Raw genomic sequence first — 18,992 nt, forward strand, 5'->3', positions numbered from 1 at the left:
TGGCCCTGGAGGCCGCAAACGCCGACGCAGAGGGAGAAGATCTGGCGTTCTGGTTCGACTGAGACGGCGCACTAACAGACCACCGTTACCCAGTTTATTACTGGCTAATGTGCAGTCTCTGGAGAACAAGCTGTGCGAGCTTCGGGCACGGATCTCATTCCAGCGAGAGATGCGGGACTGCTGCGTGATCTGCCTCACAGAAACCTGGCTATCGGACAAGGTACCGGACTCCGCAATACAACTACCGGGGTTCTCCGTGCATCGCGCGGACAGGTCACAGGATCTTACTGGGAAAAGCAGAGGCGGTGGTGTGTGTTTCATGATCAACAACAGCTGGTGTGATTATGTGAACGTGCACCCAGTCAAATCCTTCTGCTCACCGGACCTGGAGTACCTGATGATTAAGTGCCGGCCATTCTGGCTACCGAGGGAATTTACAGCAGTGATTATTATGGCTGTTTACATTCCCCCACAAGCCGACACTGACCGAGCACTCAGGGAACTGTACAGCGCGATCAGCAGCGAGGAAACCGCACACCCAGAGGCAGCGTTTATCACAGCCGGAGACTTTAATAAGGGAAACCTGAAGAAAGTCTCACCCAAACTCCACCAACACATCCATTTTAACACTCGTGGAGACCGGCTACTCGACCACTGCTACACCTCTTTCCGGGATGCGTACAAAGCCCTCCCCCACGCCCCATTCGGCCAATCAGATCACTGCTCCATCCTGCTCCTGCCCGCCTACAGGCAGAAGCTGAAACAGGAAGCTCCAACCCGGAGGGCGGTGCACTGTTGGACGGACCAATCGGAGTCTGCGCTGCGGGACTGTTTTGATCACGCGGACTGGGAAATGTTTCACGTGGCTGCTAGGGACATTGATGAGTACACAGACTCAGTCTGCGGATTTATCAGGAAATGCGTGGAAGATGTCGTCCCATCCAGAACAGTTAAATCCTTCCCAAATCAAAAACCCTGGATTAACGGAGATGTTCGCGCGGCACTGGCGGCACGGAGCACCGCCTTTGCCTCCGCGAACACATCGGACTACAAACACGCACATTACCAACTCCGGAAGACGATCAAAGCAGCCAAACGTGAGTACAGGGACAGGGTGGAGCAACAGTTTGACAACCCCGACAGACTTTAGAGGGAAAACCAGCACACCGCAGACCACAGCCTCTCTGTGTGAGGATCTAAACGTATTCTACGCTAGATTCGACACAGCGAACACCATGAGACCGGACAGTGTGCGCACCGCGGATGACGTCAGTGCGCACACTGTGTCTGAGGAGGATGTGCGGAAGTGCTTCAGGAAGGTGAACGCACGCAAAGCTACTGGTCCGGACGGGATTCCCGGCCGCGTCCTCAGGTCATGCGCGGCTCAGCTGGCTGGAGTGTTCACGCACATCTTCAACCTTTCCCTCTCTCTGTCTGTAGTCCCAGCCTGCTTCAAAATGGCCACCATCGTCCCTGTACCCAAATCCTCCACCATCTCCTCATTGAACGACTGGCGACCTGTAGCCCTGACCCCCATCGTAAGCAAATGCTTCGAGAAGCTGGTCAGGGACTTCATCTGCTCTGCACTACCCGACTCACTGGACCCTCTACAGTTTGCATACCGCCACAACAGGTCCACTGATGATGCCATAGCCCTGACACTACATACTGCCCTGTCACACCTGGAGAAGAGAGACACGTATGTGAGAATGCTGTTTGTAGATTACAGCTCAGCATTCAATAACATCGTTCCCTCGAAGCTGGACAGGAAACTCCAGGATCTAGGACTGAGCAGCTCCCTCTGCAGCTGGATCCTTAGCTTCCTGTCTGACAGACGCCAAGTGGTCAAAGTGGTCAGACTGGGCAGCATCACCTCATCCCCCATCACACTGAACACTGGTGCTCCACAGGGATGTGTACTGAGCCCTCTCCTGTACTCACTCTACACCTACGACTGCACAGCCACTAACAACTCCAACATCATTGTGAAGTTTGCGGACGACACTACAGTGGTGGGTCTTATCACCAACGGTGATGAGACGGCTTACAGGGAGGAGGTCAGCGCCCTGTCCCACTGGTGTCAAGACAACCATCTCACCCTCAACGTCGCAAAGACAAAGGAGTTGATAGTGGACTTCCGGAGGTGCAGAGAAGTACACACCCCCATCACCATCAACGGCGCTGCTGTGGAGAGAGTGAGCAGCTTCCGGTTCCTTGGCGTACATCTGGCTGAGGATCTTACGTGGTCAGTACACACAAACAAAACAGTGAAGAAGGCGCAGCAGCGCCTCTTCTTTCTCAGGAGACTGAAAAGATTCGGCATGAGCCCCCGCATCCTCAGGACCTTCTATTACTGTGCCATTGAGAGCATCCTCACTGGATGCATCACCACCTGGTATGGCAACAGCACCGCCTACAACTGCAAAGCTCTCCAGCGAGTAGTGCGGTGCTCTGAACGGATAATTGGAGGTGAGCTTCCCTCCCTCCAAGACATCTACAGGAAGCGCTGCCTGAGGAAAGCGGGGAGGATCATCAAGGACTCCAATCACCCCAGCCATAAACTGTTCAGACTGCTTCCATCAGGAAGGAGGTTCTGCAGCATCCGGTCCTGTACCAGCAGACTGAGAGACAGCTTCTTCCATCAGGCCATCAGACTGATGAACACGTCATAGACACCTCAGCTTCACTACTGGAACTTTAACATTATGCACTCCATACTGTACAGTAATGCCACTGTTTTGCACATGTCTCAACTCTGTATATTTTTATATATTTTATTTATTGTTTACTCTATTTAATTTGTAAAATATGTGTACACACACACACACACACACACACGTAGAAAAATATTTAGTATACACATCCAGAAATGCATATACTATTATATATTGTACATATATTTATTAGTTTCAGATGTAGCCATTCTTGTATTTTGCTTGTTTACATTATTGTATTTTGCACAACTCTGTTGCTTGTGAAGCTCACACACAAGAATTTCACTCACATGTGCTGTACCAATGTACCTGCACATGTGATGTGACAATAAAAGTGATTTGATCTTTAAAATACCAGAATAGGGAGGATGGTGTAGGTTTAAGTTTATTAGATTGATCAGTATTGCTGAACTATGAAATATTTTTTTTGCATACAGGTATAACAGAATAGCTTTAGTGTAGTTGTTGTTTTAAACTTGAGTATGAACTTATACAAAATGCAGCACGATATTTAAAAAAAACAGTTTTGTTGATTAAAAAACACTATATCAGATTCATATCGGTATCGCAGATATCCAAATTTATGATATCGGTATCGGTATCGGACATAAAAAAGTGGTATCGTGCCATCTCTAGTTGTAACACTTCCAATTTCTCCAATCAGGGCTAAGTTTCAAATGATGTGACTCATCCTGTGCATGCCCAATTCAGTTCTGCTATCACATGTGAAAAATCAGCACATTTTGTCAAACACAGACAATTTAACACGAAAAAAAGTAATTTGTATGCCAAAAAGTAAGTTTTTCTACTTTATTTCAATTTCTAATAGCATTATTTGCTTTTCAGTTAAACTCATCAAACTTAAATTGTGTTATTTGTATGTCTATGGGGATATATTCTGTGTAGGTCTTCAGTGCTAATGTTTTAGCCGTTGGCTGTAATGTTAGCTAGTTCATGGCTATAGGAGTCTGGGTCAGTTGTAACAGCAACAGTCTGGGTTATTTGTAACAATAATGCAGATGTTACAACTTACCACACTATTACTTTAACTTGTATTAAACAAGTTGGGGCAGTGACATCAGCAGAGAGAGGTTCACTGGTCGCTTTTGTATATGCGGTTAATGCCATTGACAACACAATTCCTCCACTGTTTGTGTTCCCACACATACATTATGCAGACCACTGTGTCAGAGATGGACCAGTAGGAAGTACTGGTAGTGGAAATAAGTCAGGATGGGTGTAAGAAACAGATTTCCTCATCTTTCTGAAGCACTTTGCAAACCACACCAAGGTAAGCCATGATAAAAAGTAATGGAATTGCGATGCTGGTGAATAACTACATTTTTTCAGCTTCATTGTTATGTTCAAAATTGGTGCACGAGTTGTAGGTTATAATGCCAACTTAGCCAATGAGGCCAAACTCAAGGAAGACCAACCAAAATTAATGAAATATTCAGTTGCAGAAAATTCCATAACTTGTCTTTTTTGGGCAGTTGGAATATGTTCAAAAGCTAAATTTCTGCATTCTGTCACACACACACAGAGCTACATAAATGGCTCTAAGTGCATTCATGTGTTGAATAAACAAAGATTACATGTTAATGTTTTGTTAGTACCCTTATTTCATTGTGTTACATTTCACCCCAGGATATGTTACAACTAACCCAGACTATGGGGTTAATTGTAACATTTCACTCTTTGTGTTTGAGACCATACCATGCAATGGGTAATTGTGCTGCAGAGAAAATAGCTGCACTATTTAATAGCCGAGACATGTAAATACTTTGCATTACATTTTGAATCCTACCTTAAAAGAACTCCAATTTACAAATAATCTTGACAACTCAACTTTTAGTAATAATTGAAGTTCTTCTTAGATCACCTGTAGTTTACACCTTAGGAGCTTTCAAAAAACAGCTATGATAAATATAATAATTACCTCATCACAAGAAAAGGGGCATAAAAAATAATCATGAGCACAAGCATCCTTGGCTCCATTACTAAGTGGGCTGCACCAATGTTTTTTCCTTAAATTCTTTCTGATGTACAGCCTGTTATGATTCAGTGTTATCAGTGTTTGTTTTATGTGTGACTATTCCCAAAAGAGGATGGCTGTGAGTTTTTTCCTTTTCTTTCATGGGGGTGGACACCTGGGCGTGCCTGCTGAGTTGTTGGGTGGAGGTTGTTCCTGCCCTGGGATTGGACAATTGGTTGATCACCTCCAGTATTTAACCACCAGATGACAACCACCTGACCCCTCTCTCCTAGCCTCCACCACCCCAACAAAGAGCCTGTGTTTTTGATTTGTTGTTACATAAAGTGTTTTTACCAATTGACTCGCAAGTTTAACCTCGTGTGTGTGTCTGGCGTTAGAGCTTTGATCTTGTAAATAAATTTGTAAAGAAGCATTTGTGTACCTTTTTTTCCACTGTGTATATATTGTTCACTGCAGCAGCCTGCTAGGCGTGAGAAGCCATTTTTTGTTGATTCAGTTTTCTCCTGTTTTTCTTTTAGAATGTTAGGTAAGTGAACTGTCTTTTGGTTTGATTTCTTTTGTATAGGGAAGCATAGGAACCTTTAGGGAGTTTTGTATATTCTTTTGGCATTGCTCACTGCTGAAGCAAATAAACGGCACTTTAAAGGGTGATCCTGTTTTTTCTTTCTTGAGTAGTGTGTGAGTGGGGGCCAATTTCTTTTGCGTTCAATGCGCACCTAGACTTAGAACGATACAAGCCTTATTACACTGTTATCTACCATCTTTTTTGCTGGGAGCTGGAGTGGGAAAGAATGCAGAACCAACCCAGATCTAGATAATGTGAAATAAGATTTTACTGTGCAAATGTGCAGTGCTTCAAAGGTGACACTTAGACGCGCCATGATGTCTTGATTTATTTGAAAAACAGAAAAAAAAAATAGTAAAAAAAAAAAAAAAAAAAAAGTAGTACATATTCACATCAAATGTCTACTGAGAACACACTAAAAACAATTTCACAAAGAAAACTGCCTTTTTTGGAATGAAGCAAATAAAATTTCAAGTAGTGGCATTTTCTTTGTTCTTTTTTCTCATTTATACATAAAAACACTATGTACATTAAAAAAAAACCAACAAAAAAACAACACAGGCTATAACCAGTCTGAAGTAACAGTTTAAAATGCATTTACAGTCAGTCACAATCCTTTCAACATCATGTACTGGTCCTCCTGAATGTGGGATGAAATTCAGTGAAAACCCCAGAAAGAAAAGACAAAAAACAAAAACTTGTTTAGTGTAAAAAAAACAACAACAAAAAAACAAAAAAAACAACTTCCATTTGCGTCAACGACAGAAACACTAATGCATTAAAAACCACTTTAGTACTGATTGTTCAAGCGTGGAAAGTTGTTACATTGATTGAACCACCCTCCCTTCTGTGATAATTAAAGTGCTAGACCTTATACAGATGGAGAAAGAAAGAAAAGTGAGTAAAGCACTTTTTCACATCATCTTAGAGTTCTGTGTTGCGCTGGGTGCTGTGTCAGGTCTGCGCAAAAATAAGTTACAACCACACAACACCAAACATTTGCACAATAGTTGTTCGGCTGGTGGTTCTTGGTCATTGGCAAAACTTCACAAATGTATAGTGTATGAAAAACCCAACATTTACCACCTGATGTGATTAGTGTGTTACAGGTCTTAACACTGATCAAAACATTAAAACAGAATAAAAATTTATACACAGCACAACTGGTGTATAGTTACAAGACTACAGAGGATGCAGTTCACCAAATGAGTCATTTCACAGCTCTGCTTCTCTGAAGGTAGATGCCCCTGAAACGAGTAAAACAGACACCACCACAGTACCTTTGGCAAAGAACAAAAGTGAACGTGAAGGCAAACAATCATTGACGATCCATTAAGTAGATGACAGTGGTCACCTATGTATGAAATTCACCAAAATACAAGCTTACTTCTTGTACAGACAGTGCATATCAGCAACCAAAACAATACACCCCCCCAAAAAACAAAACATATCCATGAGGTTTCACTTTTTACAACTATCCAGCGTGATCTGAGATAGGTCGTTGTAGGAGACTGTAAAAATAGCTGAAATGGCAACCATTGTACCAGGGTCCTGAGGAAAGGCAAGTTATTTTCCAGTGGTATCAGAGCTGAGTGTGAGTCTCTTTACTGGAGGTATTTAATTGCTGCAAGCCTGTAAACATGTAAATGAAATGTAACACAATAGAAGGCATGTTTCTATTCTATTCATATACAGACGTTCGTCTTTCCCTTACTTCTCCTTGAGCCAAGTCTCTAGATCTTGTGGTGATTGACAGACCAGTGCAGACTGACATGAGTCAGCCTGCAATATTGAAAAGTGCTGGAATTTAATTTTTTTTTTGTGTGTGTGTGTGTGTGTGTTTTCTTAAAGTGTGAAAAGTCTGAGGCCATCAAAATAACCATGGTCTATAGGCTCAGAAACCCTGCACTGGCAGAATACTCTTCTTCCTCCTCTTCTCTCTCCACCTCGCATCCACTGTGAGCCGCTGTGTTCTTCCTTTTTACTTGTTTGCTAGATGTGCCCCGAGGCCTCTGCATGGGAACTAAGAGGCGGAAGCCTGGCTGGGCATTGGAAGAAGCAGCACCCAGAGAAGTGGTAAAGGTCTTGAATGTGCAAGCCCTGAGAGACGATGAGTAGGAGGAGGAGGAGCATGTAGATGAGGGGCTTACGCTCTGGACTGAGGAATATCCTGAACTGTGAAGGTCTTTAGAGAGGGAAACGGGCTCTTGGCCTTGGGAATCCTTGTTCACCTCCCTCCTTGCTTCACAGAAGCTGTCCTCATCGCTGGATAGAGCTCGGCAGTGCTCCCCCCTTTCGCCTGCATCAGTAAGCGGATCCAGCTTGATGGATATCATGGAACCTATTGGGGGAAAAAAAGAAAAGTGCTGCTTAGTCATCTCCATTTAAATTATGTCTTACTCAAGATGAACTCAGGCATTATTCTCCTGTTCATATAGTTTAGCTCATTTAAATGCATTAAAGAATTTGAGCCTGCTGGTAATCAGCACTGCATTAAGCGTGCCCTACCCCTCCTTCATACTCACAGTCATCCTCTCTCTCTCCCTCGCTTTCTTCCTCCCTGTCCCCCTCATAACCCGAGCAGGAAGTGTCCAGGCTCCAATCCAGGATGTCGCCCAGCAGCTTCTCCTCCTGATTTGATAGTTCTGCAGTGGGCGTGGCCACAAAGCTGCCTCGGTGCGCCTGCATGCTGTCATCGCGTCTCCTTCGGAAAAACAGTGGGACAAGCAGAGGGGTTGCTGTGAGTCACGGGAACTTCTCGCAGATGGCACAAAAACAAACACCTTCTGGTCAAGATGCTTCACGAGTCAGTTCGCCACAGCACACAGGTGACTCAGCCACGATAAGAGCTGCTAAATGAGCAAGGAAAGAGGCGGGGTGTGTCTCAATTCTCCGCATGTCCTAAATCCCATCACACCAGCACTCTACTAAGCTTGTATTGATTTTCTATATACATCCTGCACATGATGCAAAACTGGGTGCTACACATGCCACATCATGTTACATACTGGAGCTTTAATAGGAACTGTTCCCTGGTCTTTGTTGATGTAGTCAGTACACTTATCTAAAATCATTTGATTGCTCGCACAGGGTACATTGCGCAGCAAATGTTTTTACTGAGTGGCCAATTAATACCGATTTTCACAGTCATAGAAAGAGAAAATAAATGCCACATTACTCACAATTATGTGAGCTAATGATGTGTCTCTACACATTCAGACCCTGCTTACTTCTTGCTATCGCTTGATGGAGAGGCCAGGAAGGTATGGATGTCCGCTGGCTGACCAGTGGGACTGGGAGGCTCCATCTGAGGCACCACCTCAGGAATCTCCAGGATCTGGCAGAGCTCTTTAAAATCCATCACCTTGTTGAAACCATGAAGGGGAGGAAAAAATTTCATTCAGAAAAACCACGGCAAGATATGCCTTAACCATGCCTAACCCTTTTTTATAAAATTAAGACAATTAATAATAATAATACTAGCGCAGTACCTTATCTTTACTGATGTGGTGGTAGGCCTCGTCTTCAAACCGTTGCTTGACACCAGTGAGAGAGACGTGCCTGTAATCTTTGGGAACATCTTGACTGAAACTGAAGACAGACAGGGAGGGGGAAGCAGAGGGGAAAAAAAAAACAAGACCTGAGTATGATCCAGTTTACTTGCAGCAACACTTCAATCATCTCTTGGGGACAAATCTTGTTACTTGTCCATTTGCGAATTACAGTTTGTTGATACGATGCTCACCTATCAAAGAGACTCACCCCGAGGCACGTTTCTGTGACTCAGTTGCTGATTCACTGGTCACCCACACACACACACACACACACACACCCACACACACACACACATCCAACCACCTCCACATCAATAGTCCAAATGCTTCCCTCTGTCTATAAGACTCTGGCACTCTCTCCACTTTGGTTTTGCTTTAAAACCCTCACGGCCAATCACTTTCTTTGGCCAGAGTCATCAATCAATTCTTGTTATCTTCCAATCGAGGAAAGCACAGTGAGGCAACAGGGAAATACATTTTTGGCTCATCTTCTCCAATGTAGGTTCTGTAAAACTGCTGAGCTGTAAATAAACAGCTGAACAGGCATTTGCTTTATTAATTTGTGAGATCCAATAATAGGAGAGAAACTGGTGAGATTATTGGCCATGGGAGCACGTCAATAGCAATTTTACAGTCTGCTTGTAGTTTTGGAGTTCCATCGACCAATCACGTTTGAGCAGGGTTTAGGTGAATGCAGGTAAATCTCTTTTCTCCGAACATGGACGAACTGTAACAACGAAACCACCAATTATCATAAGTGACAGCTGGGAAACAAAAAAAAAAAAAACAAACGCATTGATAAAGAATAACCCAAAGACAAAACAGGAAGTTTTTGTCATCTGCTTTCAGTCAGCCCATTAGCCCACTCCTTACTTTGCCAATGCTGATTCCCCCCCCCCGTTTTTCTTGACTTAGCGTTGCTTCTTGCTTTACCATAACAATTTCTTAAGTACATAAAGAGTTATAAGTCCCTCAGCCGAACAACCTGTAATTAACAACAAGCTACAAGCAAGACGCAGCCTCCAGGGCTGAAAAGTCAAGCCAATAAAGAAGTGCCAAATACTGCAATCCTTCTAATTGCCACTTAAGTATGACTCCAAAAAACAAGTCATTTCCCACAGGCTGCTCTTGTTAAAATATCACATTTTAAAGTTTAAAAGCAGATTTACTGCCCGCTACAAACTGTTATGGCCTCTATGGATAGTTTCTTCCTTCATCACAACCCTACTGTGGGGCGATTTATTAAAGAAAAAAAACAAAAGAAAGAAAAAAAACAAACAAACCCATCCTCCATGCTGGAGTTTGAGGCATAGCAGCAGCATTTGTTATACTAGGCTTCACCTCCACAAACTGCATCTATTAACTGGACTTCTGGACTGTGCTCCAAAAAGAGCATTTTAATAGAACTAACTGACTAAGAATATGGCTCACTATTTAAAAACAGGCCAAGCAAGAAATTTGTGCTTCAGTTTTTTGCGAGTAAGAGTATGATGCATTTAGAAATGCATTCATTCCTAAATGCAATGATGTGAAAACCTCAAAGCCATTAAAAAAAAAAAAAAAAAAAAAAAAAAAAAAAAAAGAAGAAAGATCCCGTGTGCACAGAGATTTCTCCAGATTCTCAGGATGTTTTGATATTGGATGATTATATGGATTATGATGTACATGGTGAGATATTTTTGAAGTCTCCACAATGTTAAACTGATGAACCTCTGCTCATCTTTACTCATGAGAAACTGTCTCTCAAAGACTCCCCCTTCTCAAACCCAGTCATATTACTGTCCAGATGCCAATTAGCATATTTAATTGTAAAATGTTTCTTTTAAGTACTACTTTAATCTCCAAGCCGTTTGTTGCCCTACATCCAAACTTTTTTGCGCCACGTTGCTGCCAAATTCAAAATGAGCTAATATTTCCATTAAAATTACGCTCCCTCTTTTCTGTGATCTATTCTGAATAAAATATGGGTTTATTTGATTTGAAAATAATTGCATTCTGTTTATTTACATTTTAAGTGCACAATTTTTGGAATTTTAGCAATTTCTGCATACTAAAACCATGATTATGCTGTCTATGCAGACAGGTGGCGCATAGACAGTATATAACATGAACATAGCTATTGTGATGTTACTCGTTGATTTCCGAAGTCCCGTTTTGAAGCCCAAAGGTGAGTATAAACTGTCTGTGAAGCATAAACTGTGCATCTATTGGCTGATGACTTGTTGTTGAAACCTCATTAGCCAATGAGTGTACAGTTTCACGCCATAAATAATCCTCGATTATGAAAGATGGTATGACCAAGATTTACAAAAAAAAACTTCCTTTTTTTTAAATTTAATATTATCCCAAAATGTATGACTGAGTCCATCAGACTTGTTTACAGAGGTCAAATCAGAAAGCTGTTTTTCTAGACTTTATTGGATCGAAAGTCTTTCTGCAACTTCAGCTATCACCATCTGGTGGCCTTCAAGCAGAATGCAAGTTTAAGGCATTTCTACATTGGTTTCATTTTTCTGACGTGGAAGCTACGTCCATGTTTTTTTTATTGTTTATTGAGCTGGAGACACGATGGCTAAGTAATCATTCCTGTTGTACTACTTTGTCCACCTACTCTGGTACACATGGGGTTAAGTGCATTGTACTGCTAAGTCTCTGTAATGCAAAGACCGAGCTGACTCAGACGTGCAAAGTATAATCAAGGCTTTAAGCAGATTGCTCCTGTGTCGGTGGGGTGAACCAGTAAAGTTTATGCAGTTACATCTGTAGTTCCAATTACATGGATACTAGATAATGCTAAGACTTAATCTGGTTTTATAATTTCAATGTGCACGAGTTCTCTTGGGTTCCTGGAATGTGGAGGGTCCAAGGCTTCAAAGAAGTATAACAGGAATGATAACTCTCATGTTGGGTCTCCAGTTGTCCGTGTCCGTAACCAAGTATAACCCAGGGTTTAGTAGGATCTGCGCTAAGTAACGACTAATCAAATACAGTAGGGTAAAGCAAACAGCACAAAATAGATATGCCCATTTTATATTTCTTATTACACTTGCAGCTTATGATCTGAAGCATTTAAGATGTGCAAGTCACGGCTGCTCTGATGTCATTTGATGTCACACTCTGTGAATCTAACATGGCGTGATGTGAGGGAGTTTAGTTTTGCGTACACACACACACACACACACACACACGCACGCACACACGCACGCACGCACACACGCACGCACGCACACACGCACGCACGCACACACGCACGCACACACGCACGCACGCACACACGCAGAAACGTACCATTTGACATAGAGCAGCACTGAAAGGGGAACAATGTCTTGCTTGGAAAAGCCTGTGTAATCTGCCAACAAGGTGGGCCAAAGAGGAGCTGCAGAGAGGAAGAACACAGACATAATTTAAGATGAAGGTAAACTTAACACGAAACTAAACCTGTACATTCTGCTTGTTTGAAAAGACTCTTGAGTTACAGCCTGTTGTTAAAAGGCTGGAACGTTGTACGAGTGTGTATGAGCGAGTGTGTTTACCATAGTGATGTAATGCCCGTGTGAGCAGCAGTGCGGCACAGGCCAGTTTAGCAGGTGGCGGTGTGGCTAGAGCAGAGTAAAGCAGGGACAGCTCGCAGATGTAGCTAAATAGGTGAGTGGTTCGCCTCTCCAGAGGGAGCAGAGAGAACAGGACCTCGCCGTAGTCCAGCAGTGTGGGGCTCTGCAAGAAAGCATAAGCATTAGTCTTTGCATTAAAGAAGGTCGGGAAATACTTCACTGGCACCAAATACTAAACAATACACTAAACAAACGATGCTTGTTGTATTCACCCTGATGTTTCCCTCCAGCACAGAGATGACCTCTCCCATCATTCGAACCAGGTCCTCATATTTGTAGGTGTTGTCTGTCAACCAAACTGCTTCACGTATGGTCAGGATTTCTTTGCTGATGTATCTGAAAAGGAAAAAAAAAAGTTACAAAACATTTGCCTTTTAGATAAATAAATAATTCAGAAACGAACAAAAACCATGGTATGTGTGCATCCTTACCTTGTGCAGATGACCATGCAGGCGATTCCTAATAACTGAAGACGAGCTTTGGGGACAGACCGCAAAGTCAAATAACGGTCCACGCAGCCTACAGTCACATGCAGCGTCTGGCTGGTGAAGTCCTTCATTGTGGTCACCTCCACAAGCCAGTCCACCAGGATGTACCTGGAGACAAGCAGACAAAAAATTTAAAATCAGGTGCATCAGGGCAGTGTGCCAAGTTTTAACCATGTAATAATAATCAATATCGTAAACCTTTTAAGAATATAAACTGGGTGGCTTTGGAAAGCAGAAAGTGGCGTTTCTAAAACTTGGTAACAACAATTCAAGTTAACTCAGGGCATCAGACTCGGTCACATCTACCTCAAGTCGATGTGGTAACTTTTATTGCCGGGGTGTGTCATCCCTTTACTAATGTCATTAAAGAAGGGGAGGATAATCAGCACGCAGTGAGTCATCACAGGGACTAGAGATATTCATCAAGAGACAGTAAAATCATGACGTTGCTTCTGTTCGATCTACCTCATGCTGTCCTTGATTCCTTGTTTCAAGATTTCCTGAGATGAGGGCCGTGATGCTGGATTACAGGAGCTGAAGAGCTGGGCGACTAAATCCGAGCAGGCCTTCGACTCCAAACCCAGCGGATTGCCACTGCTGCACACTTTGGCCAAGGACAACTAGGGGAAGAAGACAAAGCACTAAAATAATTACACAAGAAGGCTTGACATCTTGCTGCTATGTAACGCTAGAAAGGCAACAACAAAGTTTAGTACTGTATTAGTTTCCTGATATAATTACAGACCTTGGGATTTAGCTGAGTCATACTTTTGTGATTCAGTGGGGCGAAAAAAAAAGAAAAAAAAGAAAGAGAGAACGTCAACATCTGTCAAGCCCTCTTGACTTTAGTTGATAGCATTTCAATAAGCAACTCCAACTCTGGAGAAATGTAGGCCCGGGTAATAAAAAACTAGAAATGAGAGCTGAAAGGCTTTCAAAAGAAAAGCCATTTGCTGCTTTTTTGTATCACCGCAGGGGAGTACAAAGAGAGAACAAAGCTACAGATTGACAGAGAAAACCGATCACAAGAAACCAACTGAAAGTTGGTGAATTGTCCTCAATCACGCACCTGTGCCTCCCAACATCCTTTCCCAGCATAGTCCCTGAGGGTTCGCACACACTGCAGGTACCTTCCTGGATCTGCGATCTGAAACACATACACCAAAAAAACCGAAAACAAAACCGTAAGCTCATGATTGGAGTCAACGTGAGAATCTTTCTAGAATCTGTAAAGCATTTACTATGTTAGCTGGTTATGTTTGACTGACTGTGTAAATAAGAAATAAATCCCAAACAAACAGCTGTCTTCACCAAAGGCGCATGCTTCTGAGAGTAAATCTCGAAACACGGTAATGAGAGAACCTGACTCACAGCTGCCTTACGGCTGTGCTGCCACATCAGGTATGAGCTCTGTAGACAGCCAGCCTGTGACGACTCCTCCAGCATGGATATGGCTTCTGAACGCTTCTCATCATCCTGGACAAATGAAACACAGTTCCTTAAGGTTAATGATAGCAGTAAAGGTAAACTGTCTGCCGTATGCTGTCTCTGCAACATATGAAGGCTCGTGACATAGTTCTGCTTTGTCACATTGGTAAATAACAAAGCATACTGAAGCTGTGAGTAAGAAGAAACAACAAGGCCTGTAAGACAACAGAAGCTGCATGACAGGGACTTATTCCATCTGTGGTGCTAATGACCAACTGGTCCAACAGCCCCTGTGACATCAGCTCAGTTTTAGGTTTTGGTGAAGGGGTGGGGGTAATAGAAACTGGTCTAACCACACCTGGATTGAGATACAGCCCCCCACAGTCTCACTCACCTCAAACAGCTGCAAAACTTTGGCCAAACAATGCAACAGGGGACCCCTCCTCTCCTGCAGAGAAATCACAAAAGCAGATTGGTAAACAGTTTTGCACATGCAGTGTATGGCACTGTAAATCATAGTCAACTAAGAAGAACAGAAGCCAAGCTTTAGGGACAGGGTGTTCAGGCAGCCTTCCAAATATTACATTTTTATGTAATATTTTGTCTGAATTAATGATTTAAGAGAAACCCCAACTTAATACTTTAAGACCAAATCAGACATCAATGGAGATTAAATTTGCACCCCAGCTGGTCAAACAGGAACTCTGAGCCTACCATGTTGTTAGCGCACTCAGCCTTGAGGTGATCAAACACCACGGCCTTGCAGCAGCTGCCGGTGGGCGACCACGGTGGACGGATGAACACCCAGATGAAGGGATCTGCTGTGTGGGAGCGCAGGCTCTCTGCGAGGCTAAAGAAGTGGGAAGCCTTTCGACCACACACATCTGCTCGGCCCTCGTCACTTAACAATGCTGAAGGCGAGAGAGGATGCACATTTTTAATCAATTAGTTCAATTATTTAAAGGGTTTTCTGTTATCTGTGTTTATATATGACTCCCCATTTAATCTCTGACATGAACCAACCAACAACTTACGTCCTTCATTGTATAAATATGCAATTCCAAGCTTCACAGCAGCTTCAAAATTCCCTTTGTCAGCAGCTCTAAAGGAAGACAAAATTTAAAGTAAAGACTCAAATTGACAAACAACATATATATAAGTACACTTTTGACAGTAGGTGATGTACCTTTCAAAAAGCCATAATGTGTTTGGGGATGGCCACGTGTCTCTGAAACTGACCCTGGCCCAAACACTAGAGTGGTTGTCAACAATGTCCCGCAGCTGAGAGTGAACCTGAAACAGGCATTTAAACAAATAAATAAAAATAATTAGAACCCCAGCAGAGGAGAAATCTCAGGTAATAAAGAGTTTAGCTGTGTCAGAGTGTGCACTTTTACTCACAGCTCGGATAGACAGGAGATCCTCTGCAGAGAGATACTGGAGCACACAGAGAAGAACCTCCTCAGGAAGAGACAGCAAGGTGATCCCAGAAGATCGCTTACGTACCCGCTTCCGTGCTGGAACCGAGTAGCATTTTGAACAACGGCAGTGGACAACTGAAAGAAAAAAAGCAAAGAGGAACTGCATATATTACACATCAAATGTTTTGAATACTTGAGCATCTTTCCCATATTCACCCTGCAAGCAACAGCACTGGGAGGAATGCTTTAAGTGTACACAATCAAAATCACAAATCACTTAAAATTCCACACCTAAGTGCAAGATTGGCTAACTAATTCTCACATTAATGACAAACTAATATTTGCCTTTCATTGAAAGCAGGTCAAGTTGATTTAGACATACAGTGATGCACTCCAAGATGAAGGTTGCATGGCTCCACATTCAAAACTACTAACGTAAGGCATCTACGGGTGGTCTACTCAAACTCTCTGTGAGTGAGTGGGAAAATGTTTAAATTAATGGAAAGATCATCACCTTAAAAGTATTAAAACACATAAAAAGCTAATGTTTTTTTTCTGCAGATGTTAAAAATCTAACGGCGGTGAACTGAGCAGCTGAAGGAGGAAAGTCAAAGTCGATGAGCGCCCAAATTTCCCTCCTGTAAGTTCCACGGCAGTAGTAACGATGAGTTTCAATTAGGTTTCAAATTCGAACTAGTCTAACGCTAAGTATTTATTTTTCAATGACCACAAAATGCTCACAAAGTTAAAAGAAGAGACGTTTTACCTGCATAGATATATTGCCAATATGATTTACCATTACTTCCCGGAGGCTATACCAGTTAACGTTTGTGGTGAGCAGCAGCTAATCACCAATGCTAACTGTGTCAAACTTTAGTGCTCTGAAGTAAGACCGCAAACACTTGTTGCATATTATAGTAATTTCCATATATCGGTGTTATCAAGAACAAGTTGAAAAAAGTACTTACCGCCTGCTTTCATTGCAAGTACAGGGATCACTCCTCAAACAGCGATGTCTTACTGTAGATGCAACTCTTGAGTAGCGATTTATATACGAGACGATGTTGGCTAATGTTACTCACATTCAAATGCTCACACTAATTACTAGAAAACGAAATAGGCAGTGTTACAGTGTTGTTTCCTGTGTCTGTTTTGCTGTGATAGTTGACTAATGTCTCCGTAAGTTGTTAGCTATTGCCTGAATTCAAATCCAAGCACGCGTCCTCACTTATTGGACCCGCCCCAAAAGATGCTCTCTAGGACCGCCCGCGCTCACCGTTTAAACTATACGTTCAATCTGATTGGTCCTCACTGATGATGCCTTTATTTAACATTTTAGCCATTTGATTGGTCAGCGCGAAAAACGCTCGCGACGATTGGTCAGACGGTATAAAACTGTAACATATTAAACGCTCATTGGAGAACGTAACGACATTTCGAAGTACGCGCTCGTTAGTGAAGGTATATAATTGGCTGACCCGATTTAGAAGCATGCCCACCGAACAACCTTTAAACAGTGGACTGTGGGAAATGTAGTTGGATAGAGAATATTTTTTAAAGGTACGGTGTTTAAAGGGACAGGTGCGTAGCGTCAGCTTTGAAGGATGTCAAAAGACATCCCCCAAACACATTGTTAGCCATGGGACTTCATTGTAACTTTTTAATCATCTTCTGTTGTATATATATATATATATATATATATATATATATATATATATATATATATATATATATATATATATATATATATATATATATATATATATATATATGTGTGTGTGTGTGTGTGTGTGTGTGTGTACATTAAGCTAGATGTTTCTTTACGTCCTGATATGTAAAATATTTGAAATGACAGAAGATGCCAAGTCAAATCAAAGTTTATTTTTATAGGACATTTAGAACAACCTCAGTTGACCAAAATGTATGGGTCCATATAGGTGTATAGGTTATGCGAAATATTATATAATTAACATTAAACCAGCTCACTAATAAATACACTAATATACACAATAAACTCAATAAAACATCATGAGATAAATCTCAATAGACATAAATAAGACCAACTGTAATAAAAAAAAATGCAATACCCTGCTCAGCAAGAATAAGCAGGCTTTAATGTGTGTTTTAAAATGACTGAGAGTTTGTAATATGATATGTAATATGATTATATTTGTTTGCTAAAACAGAGATGTAACTAAAAGAAATTAGCGACTGGTTCAGCTTCTGAAGCAGCTGCCTTTAATTAGATGACACCCTGATTGTAATTATGATTATTATGTCCCCACTGTTATTTGCTATACTGTCTCAGTTCAATAGTATCTCTTCATTGCTTGTCTTTCTGAAAAGGGTCTTAAGGGAGCAGCGTAACCTCCCAAGAGTAATCATGTGTTCCTTTCAGGCTCTCTATTGATCCACACATCACCTGCTCATCCAATCTAATCATCACTAACAATAGCCAGTGCTCAACATTGCCTCTTACACTCAGTAGGTTCCTTTAAAAAAAAAAAAAAGAGGAAAATGCCTAAATAAGTTTACATGAAACTTTTATGTAATTCACAAAAGCATTAAGACAACACATCTAGGCATTCTTCTTCTATAATCATGAGCTTACAAGTGTTTAAATTGCTCATTTGCTCATTCTTAGGCTATTTAAAACTGGAGGTGCAGGATGATCAAATTATCTTGTAGCGGAGTGACCTCAGAGAGGGCAGGGGCTGTAACATCCACAACTAGATGCAGCAGTTTCCATAGAAACTCAGAGTAATCTTAACCGTTTTCTCAGTAAAACACAAAGTAACCAGGGAGAGGAGATCCAGTGGTGCTTTGAACCTTAACAAAAATAATTAAAGCTAAAGCTCAGTGTGCTCAGAAAACTGCAAGATCTGTCATTTTTATTGGTAGTAAAAAAGTTTATTTATATATGGGAAGTAAATGGGAGATGACTTCACATTTCAGTGACTTAATTTGCAAGCTTTATTGATGAGAAAAAGATTGCTACTATCTGTTTGTAATTTCCAGTGTTGATGATGCCCATACAGAAATACCTAAAACTAAGAACCAGCATTTAGTTTGTGTCACTGTTGGATTATTAAAGTATTCTCAAGTCTTTGAGTGATTAAGCCCAATGTCTTCTCGTCACATTTGTTTCTGTTGCAATAGCTACACACAGACTGCAGCTTAATGTCATTTTGCTTGTGATTTAATCTGACCGTCTG

At 41.9% G+C, this 18,992-nt stretch overlaps 1 protein-coding gene across 1 annotated transcript; it reads right to left on the minus strand.

The window, feature by feature from the left end:
* Positions 1-5,984: 5,984 nt before the first annotated feature.
* ccnf (cyclin F) lies at positions 5,985-17,013 on the minus strand. Its single transcript, XM_080906144.1, has 17 exons — positions 16,746-17,013; positions 15,758-15,912; positions 15,543-15,649; positions 15,391-15,458; positions 15,071-15,267; positions 14,751-14,804; positions 14,300-14,404; positions 13,998-14,075; positions 13,394-13,548; positions 12,872-13,036; positions 12,653-12,776; positions 12,363-12,543; positions 12,118-12,205; positions 8,767-8,866; positions 8,506-8,639; positions 7,801-7,979; positions 5,985-7,616 (listed from the first exon to the last, which is right to left on the minus strand). The coding sequence occupies exons 1-17, from the start codon at positions 16,756-16,758 to the stop codon at positions 7,162-7,164; spliced, it is 2,358 nt and encodes a 785-aa protein (XP_080762270.1). The 5' UTR covers positions 16,759-17,013; the 3' UTR covers positions 5,985-7,161.
* Positions 17,014-18,992: the final 1,979 nt, after the last annotated feature.

This window comes from Rhamphochromis sp. 'chilingali' (assembly GCF_963969265.1).
Source record: "Rhamphochromis sp. 'chilingali' genome assembly, chromosome: 15".
NCBI lineage: Eukaryota > Metazoa > Chordata > Actinopteri > Cichliformes > Cichlidae > Rhamphochromis > Rhamphochromis sp. 'chilingali'.